The sequence below is a fragment of the Oxyura jamaicensis genome, unplaced genomic scaffold (assembly GCF_011077185.1).
Source record: "Oxyura jamaicensis isolate SHBP4307 breed ruddy duck unplaced genomic scaffold, BPBGC_Ojam_1.0 oxyUn_random_OJ186, whole genome shotgun sequence".
Lineage (NCBI taxonomy): Eukaryota > Metazoa > Chordata > Aves > Anseriformes > Anatidae > Oxyura > Oxyura jamaicensis.
Genome location: NW_023305702.1, coordinates 2,177 through 17,364, shown reverse-complemented (window position 1 = coordinate 17,364; position 15,188 = coordinate 2,177). Strand labels below are relative to the sequence as shown.

At 73.6% G+C, this 15,188-nt stretch overlaps 2 protein-coding genes across 7 annotated transcripts; one reads left to right on the top strand and one right to left on the bottom strand.

Moving 5' to 3' along the window:
• The first annotated feature begins 50 nt into the window (after window positions 1-50).
• KCNH2 (potassium voltage-gated channel subfamily H member 2) lies at window positions 51-10,831 on the top strand. 5 transcript variants are annotated; one of them, XM_035313496.1, is made up of 12 exons: window positions 565-1,071; window positions 5,052-5,477; window positions 5,646-5,800; window positions 5,948-6,033; window positions 6,688-6,887; window positions 6,958-7,210; window positions 7,315-7,508; window positions 7,730-7,829; window positions 7,940-8,218; window positions 8,420-8,606; window positions 8,767-8,941; window positions 9,491-10,174. In XM_035313496.1, exons 1-12 carry the CDS (start codon window positions 811-813, stop codon window positions 9,674-9,676), a joined length of 2,502 nt encoding a protein of 833 aa, XP_035169387.1. In that variant the 5' UTR covers window positions 565-810; the 3' UTR covers window positions 9,677-10,174. The 5 variants fall into 5 exon arrangements, 4 of the variants coding, with proteins under 4 accessions (XP_035169389.1, XP_035169387.1, XP_035169386.1 ...); XR_004746900.1 differs by adding an exon at window positions 10,269-10,831 and having other exon boundaries at window positions 567-1,071; window positions 5,646-6,033; window positions 9,491-10,057; XM_035313498.1 differs by lacking the exon at window positions 565-1,071 and adding an exon at window positions 51-207 and having other exon boundaries at window positions 5,646-6,033.
• Window positions 10,832-11,102: 271 nt separating this feature from the next.
• AOC1 (amine oxidase copper containing 1) lies at window positions 11,103-14,941 on the bottom strand. Of its 2 annotated transcripts, XM_035313500.1 has the most exons (6): window positions 14,813-14,920; window positions 14,098-14,101; window positions 12,333-13,905; window positions 11,874-12,162; window positions 11,570-11,702; window positions 11,104-11,463 (listed from the first exon to the last, which is right to left on the bottom strand). In XM_035313500.1, the coding sequence occupies exons 3-6, from the start codon at window positions 13,873-13,875 to the stop codon at window positions 11,188-11,190; spliced, it is 2,241 nt and encodes a 746-aa protein (XP_035169391.1). In that variant the 5' UTR covers window positions 13,876-13,905; window positions 14,098-14,101; window positions 14,813-14,920; the 3' UTR covers window positions 11,104-11,187. The 2 variants fall into 2 exon arrangements, with proteins under 2 accessions (XP_035169390.1, XP_035169391.1); XM_035313499.1 differs by lacking the exon at window positions 14,098-14,101 and having other exon boundaries at window positions 11,103-11,463; window positions 12,333-13,888; window positions 14,813-14,941.
• Between the last annotated feature and the right edge of the window lie 247 nt (window positions 14,942-15,188).

Below are 15,188 nucleotides of genomic sequence, written 5' to 3'. Positions count from 1 at the left end.
AGCCGCGCGGGGCAGCGCCGGGCTCCGCGGCAGCTCCGGGATGCGGGGCCCCGGGGGGGCGGCCGGCGGCTCCCCCCGCCCGGCAGCGCGGCGCTGAGCGCGGCCATGGCCCCGGGCAGGCGCGACAGCGGCGACCGCCCCGACGGCGACCGAAAGAGCGCCCGCGTCCGCCGCGCCGTCCGCATCTCCAGCCTGGTGGCACAGGAGGTGGGTGCCGGGGGTCGGGGGGGACATCGGGACCGGGGGGGCGGGGGGGGGTCCTGGCGTCGTACCCCTCCCGCAGCCGCGCTCGCCCCGACGACGGCGTCCCCGAGGCATTGCTCCGCGCTGCGCCGGCTCCAGCCCCCCCGCGGGATGCCCAAGACCCCCCCCGACCCCCCGGGCGGGGTGCCCTGGGTGCCCCGGGTCGCGGGGGGGGCCGGGCCGGAGCCGTTCCCTGCGCTGGGTTGCGCCTGGCCCGAGGCGATCCGGCTGATGAGCCGGCACGGAAAGGATGGGGCTGGGGGCAGGCTGCCCGCGCCCCCCCCCCGCGCTGGGCTCAGGGGCAAGGGGGTGCCGAGTGCCGGGGGACGGCGGTGCCGGAGAGTCCTGAGCCGCGGGGAGCACCGCGTCGGGCTGCGTTGGGCTCGGCAGGGCTGCGAGCGGGGTCTGCGGGGACATGGCACCCCCCAAGGGGACCCCTCACCACCCGGTGCCACCCCAGCCCCTTGTGGGGTTGTGGCCACAGCGAGGGATGGGGCAGCGCCAGGTGTTTGGGGTGGCTGTTGTGTCCCCAAAGCACGGTCCCCAGTCCCCACCGTCGGGCGTTCCATGGTGCGGTGGCCGGTGTGCCGGGGCTGCTCCGTGTCTGCGTCAGCGGGTGGGGGTTCGGCTGCTGGGGGCTCGCACCGCCCCGTGGGGACGTCACCCCGTCACGGGGCTCGCCGTCCCACCCCGCCACCAGTGCCTGTGCTGCTGCATTGCTGTCGGCAGCGGGAGAGGGCAGCGCCTCGAGGCCCGCGGTGGCACCCGTCCCGCTCGCCCATGTCGGTGGGTGCGCAGGGCGCCGCGCCGCTGCCGCAGCTGAACGCGGTGAGTGCCGGCCGGGCGTCGGGGTGTCCCCAGCACGGAGTGCCTGTGGTGCGTGCCGTGAGTCCACGCCGTGTGTCTGGGGTCGGCTGTGCAGGTGCCGTGCTGTTGGACGGTGTCCGTTGGCCGAGAGGTGCGCTGGGTGACCCACACACCCGGCACCTCTGAGGTTGACGGCACTGGGTGGCCGTGACGGCGTTGGGTGGCTGTGCTGGTGTTGGCCGTGGTGGATGTGGGGTGCCTTTGTCACTGTGGCGTTGGGTTTTGGTGCGAGTCTTGCCGTCGGGTGTCTCAGAGCACGCCGAGTGTTGCCGCCATGCTGGGGTTGCGGTGCGGTGGCTGTGGGGTGGCTCTGGCCGTAGCACAGCCGTCAGGGACCTGCGTTAATTGGGCAGCCGAGCTTTGGTGTTTGCTGGGCATTGCAGAGGGCGTTGGGAATCCATCAGTGCTGGTGCGGGGGTACCCAGGCAGGTGCCAGATGCCTGGTTTGGGGCAGGCGTTGAGGTCTGTGGCACGGCGAGGCCAGGGGGGCTCTGCAAGTCCGTCCCCAAGGGCTTGGGGACGCCGGGTGCCTGCCTCATCCCAGCGCTGGGTGTCCGCGCTGCGGCCGTTTCCCTGTGGGTGCCTGGTGCCACCGCAAGCGCTGGTGTCAGCTGATGGGTTGGCGTGTGCCGGTGCCCCCGAAGCCACCAGCTCGTGGGCTGGGTGCGGGTGCCACCCACGCGCCGGGTGACAGCGGCCGCAGGGTGGCCGCGGGCTGCGGGGTCGGGGTATTTGTGGCAGCGAGGGGGCTGAGCCCCGTGGGCGCGGGTGTCTGGGTCGCGGCAGGTGCCGCGCCGGGCGCCTCCGGCTGTGCGGGCTGGGTGTCAGGTGCCTGTGTCACAGCAGGTGTTGGGCGTACGTGTCACCGCGAGCGAGAGGTGCTGGTGACTGCACGCCTGTGAGCGTGAGGTGACGCGTGCCTGCGCCAGGGCGGGTGTACGTGTCACCGGGTGCCGGCACTGCCGCGTATCTGTGTCACCGTGACTGATGGGTGCTGTGTCGCCGGGAGTCTTGAGGGAGCGCGTTCCTGCCGTGTGCCGGCCTCACCCGCACGCTGCCGGTGCCCGGGTTGCAGGTCCGGGTGCCACGCGTGCAGCCGGTGTCCGGGTCCTCAGCCGTGAGCACCCACGGTGGGCATGGGCGCGCCTGGGTGCCAGGCACCCGCTGCGCGGTGCTGCCGGTGTGATGGGGGCTGCGGGAGCTGAGCGCGGCAGTGCGGCTCTCCCCACGGCTCGGAGGGGGCTGTCCCTGGCAGTGGTGCAGCACCGGGGGTGTTCGGGGGCTCCCCCCCACTTGTCCTGGGGGCTGCCTCCTGCAGCTGCGTGACGTTTGGGGACGGTGCTGTTGTTGTGTGTGGGGCCGTCCCCGTGCCATGCTTGGGGTCCTGGTGTGTGCCGGGAATGGGGCGGGGGGATGCGGGTGCTGGGGCTGCCTCCCTGCAGCTGCACTGCTGAGGGGCCCGGAGGGGGCGCCCCGCGTGGCACCAGGGTGTGACGGTGCCGCATTTGGGGAGGGGGTTTCCGCAGGGGCAGCGCGCTGCAGCTGTGGGGCGGGGGGTGTCCCGTGGGGCCGACACCCCTCTGCTCTCGCCTGTCCCGTTATGGCCCGGTTTGAGCGGCTCAGAGGGGCCTTGGGACGGGGCCATGGGGCTGGGGGTGTTCCTGCCCCCCCCCGCCGGCCCCGCGTGTCCCCGCGGCCCCCATGACCTCACGTGCCCTCGTGGCCCCGTGCCCCCGCGTGCCCCCGCGGTGCCATTACCCCCCGTGCCGCGGGGTCCCCCAGGGCCGCCGCCGCCCCCCCCCCAGGTAGGGGCGTGCGGTCGACCCCCCCCCTCGGCGCGTGCCGCGCGCGGCCCCGTCCCCCGCTCCGTCACGCGGCGTCTCGCGGGGACGCGCGGGTGCCAGCGGGAAATCCCCGCGCGTGGGCGGCGGCGGTGACTCAGGGCTGCCCGCGGCTGCCGAGCCCCCGCGTGTCCCCCCCGCGTGTCCCCCCCACGGCCCCGGGCCCGGCCCCGCCGCCGCCTCCTGGGTCCTCCCCGAGGCCACCCGCGGCCGGCGGCGCTCCGGGAGGGGGGAGGGGGGGGGGGCGCGGCGACGGCACCCCCGTACCGGCGGGGGGGAGGGGGGGGGGGGGGGGGGGGGGGGGGGGGGGGGGCAGCGGGGCAGGCTGGGTAGGATTTCCGCCCCAATAATTCCCCGCTCCGCCGGGGGGCTCCCGATCGCGCCCCGCCGCCGTCGCCGGGGGGCACCGGGCGATGGGCGCGGGGATGGCGGGCAGAGGCCGGCGCCCCCCGGGCCCCCCGGGCTGAGCGGCGGGGGCGCGCGCCATGGGCTCGGCCCCGCGCCCGGGGCGGCCGTGAGGATGCTGGCGTCGCTCCTGCAGCTGCTGCGGGACTTCTCGGGCCCCCCCGGCGCCACCCCCCCGGCCCGAGCAGGCCCCATGCCCGGCGCCTCGCCCTGCGGCACCTGCCTCGGCCTCGGCCTCGATGGCGCGGGGCAGCGCCAGCAGCAGAAGGTACCGGCCGCTGCCCCCCCCCCCCCCGCGCACCGGGGCCGCTGGGGGATGCCCGGGGGGGGACCGGGGGGTCGGGGGGCGAGGGCAGGTGCCGGGCGCTGGGACCGCCCCGGGGCGCCCCTGCCTGGGGGACGGGGGACCACGCGCTGGCACCCCCACTCGTGGCACGGCCCCCACGCAGCGGGGGGAGCAGGGGGGAACACGGAGGGGGGAGACGGGGACGAGGCGCCCGGGCAGGGGTCGCGCCGTGGGGCGCAGGGTCCTCGGTCCCAGGGGCTGCGCTCGGGGGCGAGCGGCTGCAGGGCCGGTGCGGTGCCCAGAGGGGCTGTGCCCGTGCACCCCCCCGGCGCAGTGCCCCGCTCCCCCCAGGCCCCCGGTGCGCCCGCTCCCCTATTTATAGCCGTGCGCCCGCAGCTGATCCCACCGCGGACGGATGGGCGCAGCTGCCGGGCATGGCCGTGCCACCCGGGGCCCTGCTCGGGGTGCATGCGGGGGGGTCCCTGCTTCCCACCCCGGGCTGCTGGGTTCATCGGGTGCTGCCGAAGCCCCCCCCCCGCCCGAGTGGGGCGAGCCGAGGGCCGCCGCACGTCCCTGCTGCGTGCGTGGCCTCCTTTGCGGTGGGAAGGCGAGAATCGCCTGCTTCTGCCCCATTTCTGTGCCAGTGCCTCCCGCGCCTCCGCCAGCCAGAGGTACTGCTGCCCCCGCACCCCCCCACCCCCCCATGCAGGGGACCGGGGGGGGGGGGGGCTCAGCGGCTGGGAGGGGGCAGCTGTGGGGCAGGATGAGCGGGGTGCAGTAGGATGGGGGGGGTGCAGAGAGGTGCCTGCGACAGCCGAGGTAGCGCCTGCAGGGGCCAGGCCCCCCCCCATGGAAATGTCCCCTGGGCACCTTTGCATTCGCGCCCTCATTTCCATGGGGCCCGGCTGCCGCACCCGGGGCTGGCGCTGCCCAGGGAAAGAAGGAGGGGGAGTGGGAACCCTGCCAAGGCTGGGGGCTGGGAGGGCTCTGCTGCACCCCACCACAGCCCAGTGCACCCCAGTGCACCCCGTTGTGAGCACCCTCACACCGCACTGCACCCCACAACACCCCCCTGCACCCCATTGCTCCCCTTTCCACCCCACATCACCCCCCTACACCCTGCTGCCCCCACCGCTGCCCCCCCTGCTCCCCCTGCACCCACTCGTGTCCTGTTGCACCCACTGCAGCTCCTGCACCTCCCCGCACCCCTCGCACCCGGCACGGCGCGCAGCCAGGAGCAGCCTGGTGCCGCAGCGCCTGGGGGCGGCCGGGGCTCGGTGTCCCCACGCTGGTGCCCAGCAGGGCACAGGGACAGCCGGGTGCCAGTGCTGTGTGCCGGGGGGGGGGGGGTCCGGGGGGCTCGTTCCCCGCCGGAGCAGGTGGGAGCTGAGCCCCTGCCGCCTGCCCAGGTGCTGTCGCTGGGCGCCGACGTCCTCCCCGAGTACAAGCTGCAGGCGCCGCGCATCCACAAATGGACCATCCTGCACTACAGCCCCTTCAAGGCGGTGTGGGACTGGCTCATCCTGCTGCTGGTCATCTACACGGCCATCTTCACGCCCTACTCGGCCGCCTTCCTGCTCAACGACCAGGAGGAGGCCCAGCGGCACAACTGTGGCTACTCCTGCAGCCCCCTCAACGTGGTCGACCTGATCGTGGACATCATGTTCATCATCGACATCCTCATCAACTTCCGCACCACCTACGTCAACTCCAACGAGGAGGTGGTGAGCCACCCCGCCAAGATCGCCATCCACTACTTCAAGGGCTGGTTCCTCATCGACATGGTGGCCGCCATCCCCTTCGACCTGCTCATCTTCGGCTCCGGCTCTGAGGAGGTACGGGGACGGGGACGGGGACGGGAACGGGGACGGGGATGGGAACGGGGACGGGGATGGGAACGGGGACGGGGACCCGCCCAGGTTTCCTGTGCAGGGAGACAGGATGGGGTCTGCGTGTCAGGGCTCCCGTGGGGGTCCCCACAGCCCTCAGTGCCCCCCTTGCAGACCACCACCCTGATCGGGCTGCTGAAGACGGCGCGGCTGCTGCGCCTGGTGCGGGTGGCCCGCAAGCTGGACCGGTACTCGGAGTACGGGGCGGCCGTGCTCTTCCTGCTGATGTGCACCTTCGCCCTCATCGCCCACTGGCTGGCCTGCATCTGGTACGCCATCGGCAACGTGGAGGGGCAGCGCATCGGCTGGCTGCACTCGCTGGGCGACCAGATCGGCAAGCCCCTGAACGACAGCAACCCCCTGTACGGCCCCACCATCAAGGACAAGTACGTCACGGCGCTCTACTTCACCTTCAGCAGCCTGACCAGCGTCGGCTTCGGCAACGTCTCGCCCAACACCAACTCTGAGAAGATCTTCTCCATCTGCGTCATGCTCATCGGCTGTGAGTGCGGCCGCCGCGGGGCTGGGGGCACGCGGGGCTGGGAGCGCACGGGGGTGCGGGCGGGTGTGTGTGTGTGCACGAGCACGGGTGAGCATCTTTGGGCACATGTGGATGTGTGCACACGTGTGATGGAACGTGTGTGAGCGGACGCGTGTGTGCGCGTCAGATGGACGTGTGGTGGAGCGTGTGAGCAGATCTGTGTGAGCGTGCCTGGGGGGGTGTGCGCCACAGAGCACACGCGTGAGCATGCGTGTGTGTGTACGAGCACGTGTGAAGGTGTGTAAGCAGGCGTGTTTGACCGCAGCACACCCTGCGTGTGAGCACGCGCTTGTCAGCAGCCCAGCTCCACGTGCGTGGGTCTCACCGTGCGGAGCTGTGGGTGTGCGAGCGGGGGCGATTGCAGGGTGGGGGGGCGGCCGTGCCCCTGCGGGTGCAAAGAGCACGCTTCTGTAGGCGCTGATGCTGCTCACACCCGTGTGTGTCTTTGTCTGCGCGTGCCCGTGTGCGGGGAGCCCAAGGCGAGTTCTCACAGAGGTCCCCACATGTGGGGAGGGGGCTGCAGGGGGGGCTCCGGGGCACCGCTCACCGCCAGCCCCCGCCCTTGCTGCCCCGGGGGGCTGGGGCCACCCTCACGCCCGCCTCGCCGTGCCGCAGCCCTGATGTACGCCAGCATCTTCGGGAACGTCTCGGCCATCATCCAGCGCCTGTACTCGGGCACGGCGCGCTACCACACCCAGATGCTGCGCGTCCGCGAGTTCATCCGCTTCCACCAGATCCCCAACCCGCTGCGGCAGCGCCTGGAGGAGTACTTCCAGCACGCCTGGTCCTACACCAACGGCATCGACATGAACGCGGTGAGCGCCGCGCCGTGCCGCCGCGCACCGCCTCGCGCCGTGCCGTGCCCTGACGGTCCCGTCCCCGCAGGTGCTGAAGGGCTTCCCCGAGTGCCTGCAGGCCGACATCTGCCTGCACCTGAACCGCAGCCTGCTGCAGAACTGCAAGCCCTTCAAGGGGGCCACCAAGGGCTGCCTGCGCGCCCTGGCCATGAAGTTCAAGACGACGCACGCGCCCCCCGGGGACACCCTGGTGCACGCCGGGGACGTGCTCACCGCGCTCTACTTCATCTCCCGGGGCTCCATTGAGATCCTGCGTGGGGACGTGGTGGTGGCCATCCTGGGTGAGCCCCCGGGCTGAGGACGGGTACGGGGACGTGCCCCCGGTGCCGACCCCCCCCTCACCGCCCCGGGCTGAACCCCGGTGCCTCCCTCCCTCCCCCCCAAGGGAAGAACGACATCTTCGGGGAGCCGCTGAACCTGTACGCGCGGCCAGGGAAGTCCAACGCGGACGTGCGGGCGCTCACCTACTGCGACCTGCACAAGATCCACCGCGAGGACCTGCTGGAGGTGCTGGACATGTACCCCGAGTTCTCCGACCACTTCTGGTCCAGCCTGGAGATCACCTTCAACCTGCGTGATGTGAGGGGCCGGGGGGAGGATAGGGGCACGGGGGGGGCACTGGGACAAGGGGTGCTCACCTGGCTGGTCTGGGCTGGGGGGCAGCGCGGGGGTGCTCAGGGTGGGGACAGGGATGGCTGATGGGGACGAGCACTGCCACATACCCCCCTCCCCATGCTGCCCCTCACCCCGGGGGGGTCTCCTGGCATCTGCCCCCTCCTCAGCCGCCCCTCGCCCCGCAGACCAACATGATCCCCGGCTCCCCGGGCAGCGACGAGCTGGACAGCGGCTTCAACCGCCTGCGCAAGCGCAAGCTCTCCTTCCGCCGGCGCACGGAGAAAGGTACCGGGAGGCCGTGGGGGGGCTGGAAAACGGGGAGACCGGCGGGTGGAGGGGGAATTCCGAGGGGACGCTGTGACCCAGGGCCTGTCCCCCCCTCCCGATCCCCACAGACGCCGACACTGCCGGGGAGCTGCGGAGCGGGCAGAAGGCGCTGCGGCTGGGCAGGAGCTGCCAGGCGCCGGGGGCCCCGCGGGGGCCGGCGGAGTGGGACCCCTGCCACTCCAGCTCGCCCTCCAGCTCACCCTCCAGCGACGAGGACGAGCACCCTGCGCCCACCCCAGGGGCTGCTGCGCTCTCACCCTTCCACAGCCCCCGCCCGGGCGGTGAAGCCCCCGCACCCCCCGACGCCGAGGAGCGCAAAGGCAGCGATATGTGCAACCCCCTCTCAGGTGGGGACGGCGCCCGGGGGTGGTGGTGGGGGGTCACCGCTTCTCCCCCTCCCTGCTCAAACCCCAATGGCATCTCCCACACCCCGCACCCCGTACCCCGCATCACCCTGCCCCATTCCTCCTGCGCGCCCCTCTTTGCTGTCGCACCCCTGCCCTCCGAGAACCCCCTGCGTGGTGCTGACGGCTGTGCCCCGCCGTCAGGAGCCTTCTCGGGGGTGTCCAACATCTTCAGCTTCTGGGGGGAGAGCCGGGGGCGGCAGTACCAGGAGCTGCCGCGCTGCACCATCCCGGCACACGCCGCCCTCAGCATCCCGCTGCCCTCCATGAGCCGCCGGCAGCGCTCCGAGGTGGAGACGCGGCTCGATCTCCTCCAGAAGCAGCTCAATAGGTACCGTGGGGGGGGGCAGCGAGACCCTCGGCAGCCCCCCGGATCCCCCCTGAGGGGCTATCCGGGGGGCTGCCCAGGGTCTCGCTGCTCTGCTGTAAGCGATGCCCGGCATACAGCACGGGGAGCCCCCACGCACCCCCTGAGGCATGTCTATGCGCAGGCTGGAGACGCGGATGGCCGCGGACATCAGCTCCATCATGCAGCTGCTGCAGCGTCAGGCCGCGCTCGTGCCACCCGCCTACAGCACGGTGTCGTCCCCACATCAGCCGCCGGGTCCCCCCCCGTGCCCGCTGCAGCCCGTCCTCCCCATCACCCCCATCCAGCCGCTCTCTCAGGTGAGCACCCACCGGACCCCACAGCCCCCGAAGTGTGGGGCAGACCCCGGGTGCCTGCTGGCAGGGTCCCATGATTGCATCTTCCAGCCCCACCGCAAGCTGGGGGCACTGCTGAGCCCCCCACCTTTGGGGCTTTTCTTCTGCCCCGTCCTCCAGCCCCGTGGTGAGCTGAGCCCCCAGCTTTGGGGCAGCCCCTCTGCTGTGCCCCGTTTCCCATCCTCCAGCCCCACGGGGAGCTGGGGGCACTGCTGAGCCCCCCCCCGGATTGGGGCAGACCCCTCTCCTTTGCTCCAGCACCCAGTCTTCCTTCTCCGTGGTGAGCTGGGGTGGTCACAAGCCTCCCACGTTTGGGGCTGCCCCTCTCCCGTGCCCCAGCCTCCACCCCCGGGGTGAAGCGAGGACGCTGCTGCCCCCCCACCTGGGGCCCCCCCCCCTCCTGCCCCCCCCCTTCCCCCCCCCGGGCCGGGCTTGGCTCACAGCCGAGCCCCCAGGGGTGGCGCATCCCCCCTCCTCGCCCCGCACCGACCCTGGCCGCCCTCTCTCCCGCAGGTTCCCAGCTTCCCGGTGCCGCTGGAGCTGCGGCGGGGCCCGGCCCCCCCCGAGCCGCCCCCCCCCGACGTGGTGCTGCTGCTGGAGCCCGCGGCCGCCCCTCGCCGCCGCTCGCTGCCCGGACAGCTGCCGCCGCCGCCGGGCGCTCAGCCCCTGCATAGACACTGCTCCGACCCCGGCAGTTAGTCGGCGGGGGGGGGGGACGGGGCCGGGACCCCCCAGCGACGGACGCGGGACCCCGTCCCAGGACGCTGGCGCTGCCGGGGCTCGCGGCTGCCGTCCCCACGGACAATGGGGCCGGGCGGGCGCCCACGTTAGCTGGCCTAACCCGGGGCCGGCCCCCGCCGTGCCGGCGGCTTCCAGGGCTCGGCTGGCAGGACTGGGGGCGCGGGCTGCTCCTCGCCCTTCCTCCTCCTCCTCCTCTTCCTCCTCCTGCCCCCCGTAGTGCTGCAGCGGGGCGCAGCCCCCCGCCTCCCCCCCCCCCCGGACCCCGCCGGGCCGGGGCCGCGCTGCCCCCCCCCCCGGGGCCGGGGCCGTGGGGCTGGGGGCGCGGGGGGGAGCGGGGGGGTCGTGTGTGTGTCTGCGTGTGTGTGCGTGCGTGTGCACGCGTGTTTCCCTGTGTCGCGGGCCCGCCTGCCCTGCGCGCTCCGTGGGTACGGGTGCGCGCGTGGCCGCGCGTGGCTGCGCGCTCGTGTCCCTTCGGCCGCCGCGTGTGCGCGCTGCGCGCTCCCGGGGGCGCGGGTCCGCGCTCTGCCGTGTCCGTGGGGCCGGGGGCGAGGGGGGGGGGGTCCCGGCTGAGCCTCCTGCCCGCCGTGGCGCGGGGCTGGCGGCTGCACACGCGTGGGGGCCCTCCGGACGCGTCCCCGTCCTCGCCCTGGCCCGGCGCCCCCCCCCATGCGCCGTGGGTCGGGGCCACGTCCCCTCCCCACGCCCCCCGTTCCTAGGGGACGCCCCCAGCCGCGCCCCCCCCCCGCGCCCCGTGGCTGCCCCCCACACCCAGCGGCTGGCACCGGGCAGGAGGAAGCGGCGGGGGGGGCCCCCTGCCCTGGCCCCCCCCTGCCTGCACCGACCCCCGGGGCCGGTGCCGCCACACGCACAAGGGGGAGGGGGTGCCCCGGGGCGGGGGGGGCGCGGGTAGGGTCTGGCCGGGGGCCGTGGGGTACGCGCCCGCCCCCCCCGGCTCCCCGTAGCGTGTGCTGTGTTCGTGCCGTCGTCCCGTAGCCGGGCACTGCCCGGGTCTCTGCGTGCCCCCCCGCCTCTCACCCAGCCCCGCATGTCGCCTTCTGCGGTAGGAGCCCCCCCCAACCCCCCCGCACCCCAATAAATCCGACCGAGAACGCGTCTCTGTGTGCGGCTGCGCTGCGGGGGGAGGCGGCTGGGGACCCCCGGCGTGGTGTGCAGGGGGGTGGGGGTCAACGCCAGCAGCCCGGTGCACGGGGGGCTGGGGGGGGGACCGGGGGGCAAAGGCCGCGGGTGGGTGCGGGGGGGCCAACCTTGAACGCAGGCGTCATTAAACATTGCGACAGCCGGCGGAGGGGCCCGCAGCCAGGCAGAGACGGGGCCGGAGGCGGTGGCACGGCGTTTATTGAGCCTGAGGGGCTGTGGTCCCTGGGGTCCCCACGGTCCCTGGGGTCCCCACAGTCCCTGGGGTCCCCACGGTCCCTGGGGTCCCTGCCCCTTCCCGCGCCCCGCGGCGCTCACTCCGGCCAGTACGTGCCGTTGTAGGCGAACGGCCCCGGGGCGACGCAGGGGCCGGGGCTGTCGGGGGTCCAGCGCTGCACCTCCAGCCGTGTGAAGGTCTGGTCCAGCGGGCGGACGATGACGGGGCTGAGCGAGGCCACCGACGGGTCCTCGTCGAAGAAGTTGAAGGGGCGCAGGAAGAAGCCGACGGCGTTGCCGGGGGTGGCCGTGTTGGGGACGTCCTCGGCGTGCGGGATGTGCAGGAAGCCCACGGTCACCCAGGCCACCAGGTCCTGCGCGGAGGGGACCGCGGCCGTCAGAGGGCCACACGGCTTGGGGACGCCCAGAGCTGTCCCTGCTCCATCCGGTCCCTGTCCCCAGCCCCACTGTCCCCATCACCTGGTCCTCGATGCTCTCGTCGTTGCGGATGAAGCCCTCGAAGTTGACCAGGGGCTCCCAGGGGTCGTTCTGGGTGTAGAGGCTGCTGCTGACGGCTTCGTTCTCGTGGTGCCGCGTCACGGCCAGGTGGTACCTGCAGGGACAGGGACAGGGACAGGGAGGGGATCAGCCCTGCCATTGAGCACGGGGACCCTGCAGAGCCACGTTCACTCATGCCACAGGCCTGCAGGACACCTCACCCCCCCGGCTCCCCTGGATGCACCAGGGGGGTGCACCCCGCCGAGAGCCCGGTCCGGAGCCCCACCTGCCCCAGGAGATGCCCCTCTCCTCCCTCCAGCCGCGGGGCAGCACGCGCCCGGCGTGGGAGCTGTGCTGGATGCGGTAGCTGCGCGCGTGGCCCCAGCGGTTGCGCTGGCGAGGGTTGGAGAAGAGCAGGTAGCGGGGCAGCGCCCGGCCCAGCGGGAAGGCGGCCTGGCGCTCGCTGCGGCGCGGCTGCCGGTTCAGCCAGGGCTGCACCACGCGCACGTCGGGGCTCCAGGGGTTGGAGATGTTCTCGAAGCTCAAGTCCATCGTCTCGAAGCTGTTGCCAGTGCCTGCAAGCGGAGAGGCCGTGAGCCGCAGTTGCTCCGGAATCACGCTGGGGACCCCAGCAGCGGCAGGGACGTGGCCCTGAGCCCACCCCCCAGCTCCGTGCCACCCCCAAGCCCCCTCCCGCAGCTGCTGGCACAGGGTCCAGCCCCAGGGGGTCGGCAGGGGGCTGCACCTGCGATGTCCAGGTCCACCTTGTAGTGCACCAGGTGGGTGTGCATGTTGCCCAGGACGTGGCTCTGGACGCGGCTGCCGTAGCGCCGGCCCTGCGGCGTGTAGAAGGTGGCGTGGATGAAGCCGGTGGCGTGGACCTTGGCCTCCATCACGCCGTTGGGGTAGAGGAGGAAGTCCCAGATGTAGTCGTAGTTGTAGACGGTGGAGGTTGTGCGCAGCACCAGCGCGTGCCCCTCCAGCCCGGCGTAGAAGTGGTACCCGCCCTGGAAGTTGCTGTTGAAGTGCCGCCGGAGCGGGACGCCCGTGGGCAGCTCGAAGACGCAGACGGCGCGGGCGAAGCGCACGGGAGCATCGGTGTCGTAGAGGTGGTGCGCGTCCAGGTACGTGGCCACCTCGGGGCAGTCGATGCCGGGGGCCAGCTCGTAGGTGACGGAGCCCATGCCCCAGCCGGCGTCGATGTACTTGGTCTGCATGGCGGCCGGCGTGTTGCCGCCGTAGAAGGCGATGGCCTCCTGCACGCTCACCTCGTAGGCCACGCGCTCCTCGTTGAAGCGCAGGTCGAAGAGCTGGAGGCCAGAGGAGGAGCGCAGGCGGAAGGCCAGGCTCCAGCCCCCGTACTCCAGCCGGTTCCCCCGCAGCCGGTAGCGCCGGCCCTGGGGCTCGCACACCTTGGCCCCGTGCACGTCGGTGGGGGTGCTGGTGGTGAAGCGCCCGCGCGGCACGTAGGTGGAGTAGAGGAGCTGGGACGCGTGGTCGGACAGCCGTGCCACGGCCACCCGCCCCTGCTCGTAGCGCTCGGCCAGCTCCTGCGGGCTGGAGAAGTACTGCCCGTTGTACCAGAGGCGCTGGACGGCCCAGCGGGCTGGATCGGGGTCCCGGTGGTCGATGAGGATCTCCAGCCCCACGGGGTGCAGGAAGTAGCCCTCCACGAAGCGCTGCAGCATGAACCAGCTGCGGCGCTCGCCGGACGCCACCCCACGGGGTGCGATGTCCGAGAAGGTGAGGCAGCGGTCGGTGCAGTTGTGGTACCAGAAGCCGGTGGCATCGCGCAGCAGCCGGTACAGCGGCTCCGTTGCCTGCACGAGCGCGCGGTGCAGCAGCTCGTACTCCAGCTGCGTCATGGGCCGGGCGGCGAAGGGGATGGCGCGCCGTCCCTTGAAGCGCAGGGGCCGGTAGGAGCTGGGCCGCGGCAGGGGCCCCACGGCGAATTCGGTGACGTTGGGCTCCGCCTGGCCCCCGAAGAAGACGACGGCTCGAGCCTGGCGCCGGGGCGCGGGGCCGCCCTCATCCAGGTGGCGCAGGGCCAGCCGCTTCTTGGGGGGCAGCAGCTCCACCAGGAAGAGCGTGTTCTGCGCCAGGGTGCCCCCCCGGCTCGGGGACAGCCCCAGCTCCGGGCGGCCCATCAGGAAGTCCCGCACCGCGCGCAGCTCCGCGGGCGTCAGGTCGGCGAAGATGGAGGCCTTGTTCTGCAGCGGCGCGGTGGGGTCGGTGCCGGCCGCGATGCCCAGCGCGGCCAGCGCCCAGGCGAGCTGGAGTGGCCACATCCTTCCCGGGGACCTGGGGAGGGACAGGGCAGTGAGCAGCAGGGAGATGCTGCGGTGGGACATCGGTGCCGGAGCTCAGCCCCTTCCCTCCAGCAGCCTCCCCTGGGCTGAGCCCTGCGCCCCGGGCAGGGGGATCAGCTACTCCCCTCCCTACACCTGGCCCCACCCATGGGTGCCCTCTCCCCACACACAAAACCTGGCGTGGGTTCTGCACAGCACAGGCTGCCTCGTCCTGCCCCACAACACCGCGCAGACGCTGCCATTGCTGAGCGGTGAGCCCTTCGCAGCACCGGGACCGGCCCCAGCGGGAGCAGAGCCCCCCGCACGCCCGGTACACACAGTGCCCAGCTCGTGCCCAGCTCGTGCCCACGCCACGCGGCGCCTTCCCTCAACACCCAGCCCAGGGCAGCCAGGGAGCGGGGAGCACGGCGGGCACGGTGCCCCAGGACACGGGGCCCCGCTGCCAGCCCAGCCGGGGTCAGGGATGGTGAGAGCCACGGGGCGGGCACAGAGCCAAGGATCAGCGGGAAGGGGCCCGGGGGGCTTCACCGCCCGCCCCCCCATCCCATGCAGCTCCTGTGCCTGGGGTACCGGTGTGGAGGACACCCCAGTGAGCAGCCACGGCAGCGGTGATGTGCCCAGCGTGGGGGGCTGCACAGCCCCAGCGCTCCTGGTCAGGGGCTCGGGGGGCTCCCTGAAAGCAGCGGCTGGAGCCTGGGGGGTGCCGGGGACCACCCCCCCGGTGGGTACGGGGACAGCAAGCGCTGCGCGGCTCCTTCCGTGGGGCTCCTCCGGTGCTCCCAAGCACACGAACGGTGGGCACGGGGCTGCGGGGGCTGACCCCGAGGCCCCCGACCCAGGTACGAGCCCCCCCAGGGCCGCCCCCCCAAGGGGAGCGCCCGGCCCCGACAGCCCCCTTCGTGCGCCCTCCACTCACCTCGCGTGGGGAGCGCGGCGCAGCCCCGGCTCTCTGCCCCGGCCCGGCCCTGCCGCGGGGCGCTGACCCCCCCCGGCTCCTCCGCCCCCCTCCGCATTGCACGGGCCGGGGGCCAGATCCTGCCCCCGCTGCCTCCCCCCGGGGTCAAGGCCGGGAGCGGGCTCCGCATCCCCGGTGCCGAGCGGGAACGGGCACGGCCGCTGCCTCCCCTCCCTCGCCCCGCCACGAGTGGGGACGCCCCACGCTGCCCCTCCAGCACCCTCCACGGGGGGGCTCCGGCCCCGGCCCCCCCCCCCCCCCCCCCACGCCCTCCGCGTTCCGGGGGCTCCACTCTTTATGGCCTCGCTGCGATCAAACTCCAGGGACGAGGCAAGAT